This window comes from Drosophila montana, unplaced genomic scaffold (assembly GCF_035044405.1).
Source record: "Drosophila montana isolate Dmon_TW-CO22-7 unplaced genomic scaffold, ASM3504440v1 contig_2163_1, whole genome shotgun sequence".
In the NCBI taxonomy this organism is placed as follows: domain Eukaryota; kingdom Metazoa; phylum Arthropoda; class Insecta; order Diptera; family Drosophilidae; genus Drosophila; species Drosophila montana.
In genome coordinates this window covers 177346-191758 of record NW_026997064.1, presented here as the reverse complement: position 1 = coordinate 191758, position 14413 = coordinate 177346, and the positions used below count along the sequence as shown (strand labels likewise).

Below are 14413 nucleotides of genomic sequence, written 5' to 3'. Positions count from 1 at the left end.
GCCAAGTAGGTTGCATCTGCACATGATTTTTTTTCTTCCAGCAGGCAAGTCACATAGCCGTAGCCCAACAACAACGACATGGGCTCATCAAACCCTTGAATAAACTTCATAGAGGACTGCAACGGATTCTTATCCGTAAAACCAACACTGGTTTCACTTTCTTAAACTATCTAAATAATCATTGATTTCATAACGTTTTAGAAACGAAATCTGTAACACGAAAGTTTAAACAAAAACATTATATAAACTTACTAGCGGGTATAACCCGACCTTGCCCGTGGCACGTGTGTTATAAAATCAATGTTCTCAAACAAATTTGAAATGATTTTGAAACTGATCGGACGGTAAACAAATAACTTTCATACAAACGTTTTCCGCCAATTTACCACTGTTGCGAGTGGAATTTCCCAAATCGCTGAAACACGTATTCATAACATTCTTATGTAGAGCTTTGAAAATAAGTTTGAAGCAAATCGGACACAATTTAAAACTTCGCACAACAAATCTTTGAGTCGCATTCCACCCGAAAAATTTTGGATTCTGCGAAAAGTGTGAAACACGTCTCAAATGATTTTTCTTTTAGATGTTTGGAAAGGAATTTGAGCGCGAAACGTCACCCATCAAATTTTTGACCTCCATTTCCACCAAGAAGGAACGGATATTTCGAAAAGTGTGAAACACCCCTTAAATGAATTTAAACACAGATCTTTGAAAATGAGTTTGGGGCCGATCGGATGGTAAACAAAAAACTTTCATACAACCGTTTTCCGCCAATTTACCACTGTTGCGAGTGGAATTTCCCAAATCGCTGAAATACGTATTTATTAAGTTCTTATGTAGAGCTTTGAAAATAAGTTTAAAGCAAATCGGACACAACTTAAAACTTCACCCAAAAAATCTTTAAATCGCATTCCCCCCGATGAAGTTTGAATTCTGCGAAAAATGTGAAACACGTCTCAAATGATTTCTCTTATAGACCTCTGGAAATGAATTTGAGCGCGAAACGTCGTCCACCAAATCTTTGACCTCCACCCCTCAAATGAATTTGAACAAAGATCTTTGAAAATAAGTTTGGGGCCGATCGGATGGTAAACAAAAAAGTTACATACAAACGTTTTTCGCGATTTTTCCACACTTGCGGGTGGAATTTCCCGAAACCCCGTCTTAACGTGCACCTACATCACATAAGGTAGCTACAGTGAAAATTTCAGCTTCCTAGCTCTTACGGTTTGGGCTGTGCGTTGATCACCAATCAGTCAGTCAGTCAGTCAGTCAGGACAAACAGTTTTATATATAGAGATTACAGTTATGAGATATCAAGCATGAAAAATACATTTTAGAACTTTATAAATGAGATTTTATTACAATGAGTTAAGTAGATTTACAAGAAATTATAATAATACATTAGAACATAAATATTGGCGGTCTTCACAAATTTATTAAAGCCAACAACTGAAAAACAATACACATTGTTTAGGTTTATTAGGAATGTATATATTTTATTTTAAATAAATGCATTTTTGCTGTATAGCTTGCAGGCTTAAATTAAAATTTTGTAATACAAATTTGACGCTTTTTTATACGGATATAACTTATTATGATTCGAATATATAGACACACAAATATCTATATTCTAACATTTCAATTTTGAACAATAGTTAGCAGGTGGTTTCTGGCATTGGATTCGGCTTTTGATGGTTAATATACACTTTTGTTTTTCCCGAAACACTGGAAAAATTTGAGTTATGCTTAACAGAATGAAAGCTCTCCTTACATTTCACTATCTCTTTATAACCTTTTTTTTCCGCTTTAGGCAACTCTATTTGTGCAGCGGGAAACTCATAAGTTTGTGCTTTCTCGACAAAAGTTTGTGTACCATACTCTTTAATATTAACATTACAATCACCTAATGAAAATTGTACAACGTTCATTTGACTTAAATGTTCAGATAGACCACGAATATTTAGCTGAAGCTCTTCTTTATTAGAAGTGTTCACATTTAAAAGGTTACAATTTACATTTTCTGTGTATTCTAATTGGTTCGGAGTTGCAACATAATTTGGTTGAAATGAAAGTGTTGCGATACTGCCGTATAATGAATCTTCAAAGGGATTCACGAAAGGCTTAAATCTTGCGGGTGAAAAACTGGCAGACTTGATTGGCAACTTCTTTTTTTGTGAAAGATTTGTGGTACAATTTGACGAATTATTGAGATTTGGTGAAGGAGGCGCTGAGAATACTAATTCTTGATTTCTAGACATTTTTTTTTGCAGCAGTACTGGTTTCAAGTACGATTTTGTTTTTGTTTCCAAAATAAAATCCGGTTTTTGTGATTTTTCTGTAGAACTTCCAGTTGTTACATGATCACTACTTGGAAGTTTAATCCATGGATCCGTTGAATTTTTATCAACTGTATTCAAACTATACATTAGCAACTCATTTTTCTTTATCCATGGGTCCATTGCTGAAACATGTAGCAAGGAATCATATGCAAAATTTGATTTGTTTATGTTCACAATATTTGGTGAACTCTGCTCAGATCTACTAGTTTTAAGTGTATATTGACATATATTATGATTGTCTTGAACCCCAAGAGATCGTCGATGTTTTGAATTTACGTCTGAAGCGACTTCATTTTTTTTTTTTAATTTAAAATCAACTGTTGATTTTTCTTTACGTTTCGGTCTGTTGTCATACGTCGCCTTTGACAAATCACTTTTCTGCTCCTCAACTGTAAAATTTGTAGCACAGCTTTCTATCATCTCGTGTTTTGGTGATTTAATACACCCACAGATCTTATTCGAGTGTGTGATTGTTGCTCTCTCCCTTTCATTAAAATAAATGTTTTTTTCAGTCATTTGTTTACCACTTAATAATTTGTTAGCAGACTTTTGTTGGAAAATTTTATTATTTATATACCGACCAGAAAGTTTACTTGGCTGAATTTTAGAATATGATTTTAAATGCATCGGAGAATGGGGAGAGTGTATAGGAAGTGTTGGAGCTGGATTATGAAGTTGCATAAATGGTGCCACAATCATCTCTTCAGTTTGCTTAATATTACATCGTGAGTTATATCCAAGTTGTCGGTTATCAGTGTTTTCGTATCCGTTCAAAAAATTTGTATTTGATACTTGCAAATTACACTTGTTTATGGGCGAAATGGTAGAGACGCCCGTTTTTTTTTGCTATAGAAATTTTTCTTCAACATCTTTTACTGAAGTCGATCTGGATGCTGAAAGAACTGAAAAGATATTACAGATTTAAAATATATATATAACAAGTAAGAGTTATCTAGTCAGGAGTGACCGACTAGAAGATTTCTTGAATCCCATACAGAGCTGCTGTTCTTTCTTTTACACATACATTCATTAAATCCCACACGCCCTCCAAAACTTTTGCAGACACAATTCTCCATACCATAACACTCGCCGGATAATTAGCAGAGCGCTTCAAGCAGTGTCTATAGAAAGCCGTCGTCATCGGCACACACAAAAATATTAGATTGATCGCTAAAAATAACGGTGTTTCATTGTTTATACCAAAACCCGACATTGTTATGTCCATACAAACCTTTTTTGTTATTAGCAAGGATGTTATTATGAACTTTACATTGGCCTAAAAATATACACACGCGTTATATAATCTAAGTGGCTTAAACTTACTTTGTAAGAATTATAAACAATAGTTTCAATTGAAATTTAACTATTTTATCAATGCTTTGGACTTATTATTATAGTCGACAAATCCCTTTTATCGCGAAAGGTGATTTTAAAACCATGATTTCTTTTTGCAAAATAATTATTATTATTGTTAATTATTTCAAAGTTCTGTAAAATTCGTTGAACTGGACATCTTGCAAGCTTTATATCTTTCTGTTTCGCTGTAGATGTTGCCTTTTTTTAACTTATCTTTGTGATTCTTCGCTTATCACGTGATTAATCAAATCAGCTATAATAAAAATGGACGGAATATTTTGAACATCTATAAAGTGGTCTCATATAATTTTAAATTAAATAGTGTTTTGTTTTTAATTTATATTACTTATAACATTGTATATCTATAAAATAATAAATTATTAGGCAGCCATTCAAAAAAGTGAACATTTTTTACCAGTGCTTTACCCTTATCTCAGAAATTATATAAGTCACGGACTCTGTAAGCTGCAGTTTTTCTTTTCTTAGCGCTACAGTACCGATTCATTTATCTTCTATTTATTTTCTGGTCGTTATGCATTTCTTAGCGATTAAATATAAAATGTATATTTTGTTTAGTATTTTCCAAATTGCAAAACTGTCCTTGGAAAACAGTTTTATTTTCAGCGTGTTCTTAGAGTGGAATGGACAGGAAAACAGACGAACTTATGTTGTATTGTATGAGGTAGCAGAAGCATTATATTATCGCCCATACAGCAGCGTTCACAGGATTAGTTTTCTTAATTTTTCTATAAGCTATGACTATAAAATGTACCTACTTACCAACTCTATTACTATATTTATAAGCCATTAATTTTTAAATAAAAAAGTTAAGGAGCTGTATTACCTGAATAAGAAACATCCGAAATTTCTTCTATAAATACAAACACACTCACGCATCAAGCTGTACCCTTAACTCAGCGGCCATGCTTCTTCTTCAGCCCACAGTATGATGAATTAATTCTCCAGTAAAATTGTCGGGCCATATATATTAAATCCAATTGTGTATATACATTTTGAGTAAAACTGTATATCTTCAAAATGTGTTTTTATTCTTTGCTCTAGGGGTGAGATTGACATATGAACATAGACATGATCGTATTCTATTGATTATAATGTCTAATTTATAGTGTTGAAGATTCAACCTTCGGCCTGTAACATACATTTGCTCAAAACCTTTTTTAAGATGGCTTTTCGCTCTTCAAACGCTACGCCAGACGAGTGGGTTATCGCTCACCAATACCGAAGTCTCGGCATGTTGATGCTGACATGAACAACGAAGTCGATCTCCAGCTTGATTTCAGAAAAGCTGGTCGACGCTGATCTGCGTTGCTTCGTTTTCGAAATATATTAACCATAAAAGCTGTGTACGTACGATCGACACTTAGTATTTTTTCTTACATTATGATTTGATCGTTTTTAATAGATATGTAACCTTAGAAATAATTTTTACATTCTAATAATTTTGAAATAAATTAATCAATAACTATCTTCAAGCAAAATTTGCTTTACTCTTATTTTTCCATAGTGTATGCTCAAAAGAAACCCTTGTCTCAGCCAATGGCGTGCAAGCAACTATGTTTGTTTGTGTTAGTTATGTATGGCTACAGTGAAATATGTATGTAATCTTGTAAGTTTTTGTGCGCTGAACACAAAATATTCCAAATTTGTCTTTCCAAGCAGTTAATAAAAAAATATCGAAATTCAAAATTTTGAGCAAAACTCTTGGGTTTTGATCTAGATGAGTGACTTAAAGCTGTTCTATCTTTTTTTTAACATTTTTTTATTACAGCTGGTATATCCTTTACCTATTAAATAGGTAAACAAAATTTTAAAGGGAAGGCAAAGTTCCCAACCAACTTTTTGGAGAAAATTCGTTTGTTTGAAAGTCATATTTCAAGTTATATTTTAAGAAGAGATTAGACATACATTCACCAAGTTTGAAAGTCATATTTCAAGTTATATTTTTAGAAGAGATTAGACATACATTCACTAAATCGCTATCTTCATTTACTTCGGTGTTTATTATCTGATTTTTTTTTTTTAAATTTTCTGCATTTATGCCAACCCGATATGTGTCAATACCAAAGGCCAACAATACACACCACTAAGAGCAAGTTTTTACAATTTTGGGGGGAACTGATTCTGTTTCTGTGTGTACTATACGAAACACTAAATTTTGTGTCTCTTGTTCTTACAATCTCCGAACAATATGTTCAAGAAACAGTATTTGGATATCGACTTCTATCAAATTTATGAAACGGGATAAGCTACCTACGATTTGAATCAAAATTATACTGCGCAGGTACTATGAGGAGCTAAGTTCAAAATGTAAAGTCTTTGGCTTAAATAGGTTATGAGGTTGACCCGTTCGGACAGACCGGCGAACATGGCCTGCTCGACTCGGCTATTAATGCTGACCAAGAATATATATACTTTATGAGGTCCGCACGGAACTCTGTTACATACATTTGCACAAATCCACTTTATCCATATAGCCCATTTTCAATGGGTTTAGGCTATCATTACTATAACGAATTCACCAAGTTAAGAAAATGGAATCATATATCATCATATATTTTAGTTCCGTCCGCGGCCGTTGTGGGAAGCTTACATTTTCCTTCAAAAATGGGAAACACGACTTAAATAGATTTTCAAAAATAGTTAGTGAAGACGATAAAAAAAAACGTATAATAATAATTGAAAACGAATGGGCCGGAACATAACAATTAAATTTGTTCTTTATATGTTTTTTTTGCCAGGCCCCAAGAATCGATTGAGTAGAATGGTGAGCTAATCGTGGGCACATTTAGTAGGAAGTTTGGAAATACGGAATATTTTATAATAATAAAGTAGAGGGAATGCCTTTTTTTTCTAAATTTGGACCGAATTTATTTTTCTTATGTGCAATACAGGCAAGACAATATATTTGAAGGAAAATAAATATAAGCGTCGAGGGGGAGTCTGGCGAATATATACATATATGCGAGGTGGCACTTTGAGCGGGTTTGTATCTGCTTTAAGTTAGCATATTACAAAAACAAATTTCTGTTCTAATTGCATTTTATTATTTTATTATTACTTTGTTGAAATTACAATTTTATCGGGCTAACCAAAGACAATATAAACATTAAGATGAGTAACGGCATACAACAAAATGCTACTATGCAGCTTGATTTTTTTAAATTTGAGAACGAAAACGAAACCAGTATTATTGCGCTCTCACAGCCAAAAGAGTGAAAAGCTAAAAATAGAATGTATTCTCAGCTTCGGCTCTATGAGGGCCGCGCAAGCAATTATGTTTGTATGTGTGTAAATATACATACATACATAACAGCATATTTAAATGTGTTGTTATTCACAGCTCAGGCTTTAGCTCGCAGTGAAATAAATGTTGTTAGATTTCTAGCGCTGATCATGCATGACCTATCCCAAATTTGTATTCACATATGAATGCATGTTGTGTACTGAGGTTGGCGGCTCCCTAGAAAATCCGTTTTTTAAAGCCGATGCAAATATTTATATTATTTCTTTGCCAGCCAAAGCCAGAGCAGTGAATAACAACACATATATACATATTTTGATGTAGTTATGCATGTATAATCCACACATGCAAACATAGGTGCTTGCGCGCCATTGGCTGAGACAAGAACTTCTCTCGAGCATACACTGTCCAAAAACAAAAGTAAAATCTATAAAAATAAAGCATGCATTTCATGGATAAAGCAAAAGTACTTTGCGTCGATCGTAGGTTTAAATATTTTTTCCATCGACCAGCTTTGCTGAAGGCAGGCTGGCGACTAACTTCGTTGCTCGTGTCAGGATCAGCATGCCGCGACTTTGGCATTCGTTCGTCTGAACCAACAGCCGTCGGCAGGCCTGCCGTGCGAAGCCTCAAAGGCCAGATGAAAGGCCAGGCTAGAAATTTTGCGTCGCATTCAAATGTATGGGCGTTGCTCATCTTAGTGTTTATATAGTCTTTGGTCTAACCAAAACGCGACAAAAAAGGGAATAATGTATTTGTGCAAATGTATGTAACAGGCAGAAGGAAGCATCTCCGACCCCATAGAGTATTTATATTCTTGATCAGCATCAGCCGAGTCGATCTAGCCATGTCCGTCTGTCCGTCTGTCTGTTACTATGCGAACTAGTCTCTCAGTTTTAAAGCTATCCTTATGAAACTTTGCGGAAGTGCCTCTTTCTGTTGCACGCAGTACATATGTCAAAAACCTGGATCGGACCACTATATCATATAGCTGCCATAGGAATGATCGGTCGAAAACTAGGTTCTTATATGAAAAACAATTTTGTTTATCAAGTAATCTTAAAGAAACACGGCATTTATTAGTTTTACTATGCCTCTCATATATATACAAAATCCTATCAACATCGGACCACTATATCATATAGCTGACATAGGAAATATTGGTCAAAAATTAAGTTGTTTCATGCAATTTTTTTTCCTTATATCTTGACCAAACTCGGCATTTATTATTTATGCTCCTCATATATAATCTTATCAACATCGGACCACTGACATAGGAACGATCGGTCGAAAATTAAGTTTTTGTATGGAAAACATTTTTATTTATCAAGATATTGTGACCAACCACGGTATTTATAAGTTTTACTAGCTCCCTCCATTTATGCAAAATCTTATTTACATCGGACAGTAGTCCGATAGCAGTAGTAGTCAGCTATCATATAGCTGCCATACGAACGATCGGTTGAAAATTAATTTGATGTATGGAAAACTTTTTTGATTTTCATTATTATATATATATATCATTAACTGTTTCCCTTTGCTTCTTAGATAAGGGCAAAGCACTATGAGCATTATGAAAAGGTTGGGTCTGCAAGAGTATTAAATCATCGGCGTGCCGAAGATAGCCCTTCTTTCTCGTTTTTTTAAATTTATCTTTATTACTAAAGCAAACGAGCGCGTAGCGCGAGCTGCATTTGGTGTTGGAAGAAGAGGGTTCAGGGTATCCTCTAGTCGGGAGCTCCCGACTAGAACCTCTTACTTGTTTATATTACCGTAATTCAAAACATTTAAAACATCAACTCAAAGTAAAAGCAAAAGCAAATTAATCAATCGGACGTAAGCGAGTCAGCAACCCAGAAAAGTCAGTTTTGATTTTCACGACGGATTTAAGTTATATAAAATGATTTATTCCTGGAAAATTTAAAATATGACATAGATATAGATGGGATATACCTGCTAGTATAAAACAGTATATGTATATCTATTCACCAGCCAAAAAAATTCAATCAGATACTGTACAAAATATATATTTTAAATTAGCATTATTAGCTAAGTCGATTTAGCTTATCTCTTTTTTTATTTTTTGATCTTAAGGGCTAGACAGCTTTAAAAAATTGAATGTGATTTCCTGAAAATTATAAATTATTTAACAAATTAGTATTTGTAAGATAGACCCAAGATGAGCGGAAGAGCTGTTTGTATCAATATGTAATCAGAAATCTTGACTTTCATATATGACTGACTTTCACAAATGTTAATTATTTAAGCAAAAATATATTATTTGTTACTAACCATCGTTATCTTCATGCATATTTTTTTTGTTATTTGATTCATGTTCTTTCGCTGTTGAAGGAGTCTGTGGTTTTTCAGTATATTTTAAGCTGGCTGCCATATGATTCGAATTAGATGCTCCTTCAGAAGTAATATTACAAATGCCGCCCTCGACATTAATCTTTAATTGTCATTTGATCAGTTCCACGGAGAGAAACTTTCTCAACCGTTCATAGTATTGGGGATGTAGTTCAACATCATTATGACCGGCACCCTGAAAAGAAGATCAGTACAACGTATTACAGAACAAATTAAATGATTCTAAACAATATGCTAGCCGCGGCTTCCCGACTAGGAGATATCCAGTAACCAGTTCAGTTTCTTTACATTCGATAAGATAGAGTGCTCTAGTCAAGATAGATCGACTACGATGGTCTACACCCTGCTACCACTGAGATGGGAAAAAGGGGTACCCCGTATGTCTTTTAGCCTCTGTCCACTGACCACATTTCTTACACATTTTTGAAAATGTCACAATTTAGAAAAATAACAGAGAAAGTATGTATTATAACCTTTTTATACGCTGAACTCATTAAAAATGGGTAAAAGGAGTATAATGTTTTTGTGCAAATTTATGTTACAGGCAGAAAGAAGCATCTCCGACCAAACAGTACGCATATTCTTGATCAGCATCAATAGCAGAGTCGATGTAGCCATGTCCGGCTGTCTGAACGCAAGAATCACAAGCATATAAGAGCTAGGGATTTGAAATTTTAAAAGTAGCTGTACGATTCTGTTTCCGATTATCGATAAATTGCGCCGGTTCCAAAAATTTTTTTTAAAAATTTAGAAAAAATTTAAACGTGTTGAAACGTTTCTGCGACAGTTGGAGACAATTGCAATAATTTCTAAATACATGTACACAACATCATTGCAATTGCGATCGTATTGTATTCTGTTCTGAGAGCATGTGCTACTATTTTAATTCGTCTTACTCCTCGTAGAAAATTAATTGTTTGTATGGCTGTCGAGTAGAGCTGGTGGTAAGTGGTGCGGCCGCTACGGGTTTGAGTCAAATTGGGGGTCATTTTTTTTTTTTACCTATTTCTTAATAATGCTAAAGCAAGCGAACTCGTAGCTTGAGCTTCATTTGGTGTGGGCGAAGGGGGTTCCCCTATCGGGAACTCCCGACTAGAGCCTCTTACGTGATTTTTTGTTGTTTGATGAAAATATCTTGGAAAACAGATCATTTTGACTTACAAAATCTAATTTTTCGTAAGAATGCGACATTGATAAGATTTGGCTCATATGTAAGCAACATCGTTATCTAATATCTAATTATCTACCGATCCGTCCAATGTTGATAGAATTTTTTTATATATTTCGAGTTTGGTCAATATTTTTCTAACCTAAAAGTCGTTCATATTAGAGTTTAATTTTCGACCGATCGTTCCTATGGCAGCTATATCATGTATAGGGTCCGATCCGTTCCGGCTAAGTTCCGATAAACGTACTGCTTGAAACAGAAAAGTGCACCTACTCAAAGTTTTAAGCCGACAGCTTAAAAACTCAGAGACTAGTTCGCATAGACATGGACGGATATGGCTATATCAACTCGGCTGTTGATGCTGATATAGAATACATCTACTTTTCGACCAAATTATATATTATATAGCCCTTATAATTGTAAAACTGTATATAGCTGGAAAAATCGGTTCTGTGCATAGCTAATTTAAAGACCTCCTGGTTCTCTCTTCACCAGACTTTGATAGCATTTTTAAGTTTGCCAGGCCTTATCACCACACACAAAAAGTAAATAGAGCCTACTGGTAAATTCTTGGTCAGTATCAAAAGCTAAGTCGATATATCTGAGCTCAAAATTTTAAAAAGAACGGGCAAGAATCACCGAAGTGAGCATATTCCATGGTGAGGGCTATGGGAAGCAGCTCAGTGTAAACTAAGCAGCAAACTGCATGCGTGGGTGTGTATGTGTGATGCTCTATATGCTTGTGTAGAAGGAAGAAAAGAAGGGCGCGTCAGACGCGTGCCAATAATAAAATTTTCTTTTGAGTCCGTGATCTGCCCATTCACACACTTTTTTGTGTGTGTCTGTCTGTAGAGCTCGGAATTTAGAAATCCCGAAAACTTCAAATCTTGTCAAATTTGCATCGGTCAGGCAGGCAGCCAACAGGCACACAAACGCATAAATGCTTCTATTCATATACAAAATGTGCAAGTGTGCGTGCATAGCAAGTTCAACAAAATTTAAATGCACACATGCCAACGCTTAGGTACCCTTACCAACGATAACGAGCTAAAAGGCAAGAATTTCGCATAAACATAAAGAGAGAGCATTGAGAGCACTGAGAATAAGTAAGAGCGAGATAAAAAACTGCGTTGCCGTTCTATCGCACAAATCATATGTATGAGAGTAAGAGTAGTGGGAGCGAGATAAAAGACAGATGCCGTTCTACCACACAAATCATATGCATTTCTTACTCTCTTGCTGTCTGAACATGCGAGCGTCTCTCGAACCCTTTTTTTTACTCTAGTTATCCAGTATATATGTTCTATGGTCAGTGGTATACCGCAGACGTTTTTTTCCTAACCTGTTAAATTTAAAAATTGTTAAATTATTTCAGTTTTTGTGTTGTTTATTTTTTGATTGCTGCCGTTGTTAACCCAGATGTTAGTATTGTTGCGATTAGTGAGGCAACGGTGCTAGTCAGTGCACTTAAAGAAATATTTGATGTAATGTCGGAGCTAAGAACCTACTTAAACTTTTGTTACTGTTGTGCTATAAATAGAGGTCGCCAACACTTTAAAAATAAACTTTAGATCGGACTCATTATTGATGCATTGGATAGGTGGGACAAATGTACTGTGAAGCTAACTGAGCGTAGTAAAGAGTTCCAGAAAAGTAAGCAATAGAATTGCCGGAACTTCTGTGCCAGTAGAAATTAGTTAACAATTATCACAAGAGTTGTTAAAACCATGTCTAAAAGTAAAGCAACAACAGAGCTTTGCCTAGTGGGCCAAGAAACCTGCTTTACAGGAAATAAGGAGGTATAGGCGGAACTTCTTTGGCAAAAGTAGTTATGCCAGCAGGTGCCACATCCAGGGCACTGAACTGGATTTTGTCAGAGCTCAAAGTTAGATGAGCATCAGTACTTTCCAACCATACATATAAGCAGGATTAGATAGAATATTTTCATTCCGGCATCAGAATCGGCTTGATTATCTTATTGTACACCTAATCAGAGTCTTCTTCAGTTAGTCACACTAAAGACACTTGGGAAAATAATGGTTAAGCAAGAAGCTGCATAGAGTCAACTCTGATCGAACTCACCAAAGACTGTTTATCGGTGTATTACAAAAAGGTTACTACCTGTGTTTTCATAGATATAGACAACTGTCCTCAACTTGGTAGAAAGAGCAATCAGCCACAGAGGAATCAACCAATGGCTGATAAACTGGCTAGGCAGACTTTCAAACAGTAGAATAGCAAAGGTAACGGTGAGCACCACCTCTGCGCACAACCACCAGGGGTTGCCCACTGGATGCAGTTCTCTCTCCACATTTGTGGAGTCTGCTTGTGTGTGAACTTATAGACAGACCATCAGCAAAATAACTGTACTTACATGCACGTATATCTCAGGAGCAATATGGCATATGAATTAATCGTATTATTCGGGCTAACGCCCCAGCACATCCACATTAAACTAGTAGCGAAATCGAAAGACAATGCGTTGCATCATACTGAAAACTTTTTCATTTCCATCAACGATTTTCTGGGAGTAATGAATGATACTTTTCACTCTAAAGGAAGCGAAGTATTACTTCGTCGCAAATTTGATGCGCGGTTTTGGGTAGACAAAGCGTAAAGTCCAAAATATATATATGCCGACCGCTGATCGATGGGATAATCGAGGGTATCCCAGACGATAATTTGCGCAGACAAGCACACATATTCAATGCTTCTGTGTGAATGGGAAGTATGCTTCTCGCGTGACAGTATTAATCACCGAATAGCGCACTGCACTACAAAGTGAGAAGGCAATTAACGAATACGTAAAAAATTCGTTATTTTGATAAAAAAATAAAACTTATTTATGTTTATCTTTAGATAAGCCATCTTTAGAGAGACAATGGTAGATTTAACAACGATAGCCGAATTGTAAACATTAACTAACGCAAAATAAGAACAATGCAAACAAGAATGAACATCAAAAAAATGGATTTTGAATAACTGAAAGTAGCAAACAAGAACACCAAAGCGCAAAGCAAATGAAGCAGCATTTTAGTGTATTATTAAGAAGAAAAAAAGCTTTTCACAAAACTTGATGTCACAAAAAGAAATCCGGACATACCCAAAAACAAACACTAGAAGTACAAAGCTTAATTAATTTTAGGCATCTCGTTAAAGATTTCTCAGTAAAAACTTACTGAACTTGTAATGAATTTGGAAAGATTCGCCCAGTATTCTAGTTTTCCAAGCGATCGACAGTAGCTTAAGCAAGGTCTCATAGTTTCGGACTAGACACATTAGTTATAATATATGCCATAATAATAAAAGAAATACACTTGTGCTGACTTACGGCACAAATATAATAGAATACGAGCTTGTTTGCTTTATGCAGTAATACAACAAAAATTAAGCAAATATAAGAGCATCCCAATTGGACTCAAACCCGTAGTGACCGCACAACTTACAACCGCATTTCTCCGTTAAATCATTCCTTTTATTGTTTAGCCATAAGCCCAGCATTTGATATAAGTGAAATCATAAATTTAGTCTTGCTGAAGTCGGTCACACTGACAATCATTGACTAGGATGCCTTTGGACATCCATTACTGGATTCATCGTAGATACATCTCGAATAATTTGCGCCCAAATGAAATAGGAACCTTTACTCTACCAGCATTGTTAGCTAGGAAGGAAAGTCAACACAACAAAACCATGTAAGTGTTGTTCAATAATGACACTACACAAAAAATTAAAGGAAAAATTTCTTAAAATAAATTAACTTTATATTAATTTAATTCCAAAAAGAATGGTTCAAGCTGTTAGCAGCAAGTGTGTTGTATCTTTTTAATTGTAATAAGACGCTCACACAGACGAGCGCAGCAGAATTATAAATACCAAATTTGTCGATTGCCGTTATAAACATAACTTGTATGT

At 35.1% G+C, this 14413-nt stretch overlaps 1 protein-coding gene across 3 annotated transcripts in view; it reads right to left on the bottom strand.

Annotated features, from left to right (window-relative positions):
- Positions 1–1334: 1334 nt before the first annotated feature.
- The window catches only part of LOC135427268 (alpha/beta hydrolase domain-containing protein 17B-like), a 54555-nt gene continuing 41476 nt past the window's right edge, over positions 1335–14413 (bottom strand). Inside the window, exons 1-2 of one of the 3 annotated variants that reach the window (XM_064680678.1) lie at positions 9253–9424; positions 1335–3244 (exon numbers count right to left, since the gene is read on the bottom strand). In XM_064680678.1, coding sequence (XP_064536748.1) covers positions 1659–3041 — 1383 coding nt within the window. In that variant the 5' untranslated portion in view covers positions 3042–3244; positions 9253–9424 and the 3' untranslated portion in view covers positions 1335–1658. Of the gene's footprint in view, positions 3245–9252; positions 9506–14413 lie in introns of those variants that run through there. The other 2 variants (XM_064680680.1, XM_064680679.1) reach the window with 2 other exon arrangements.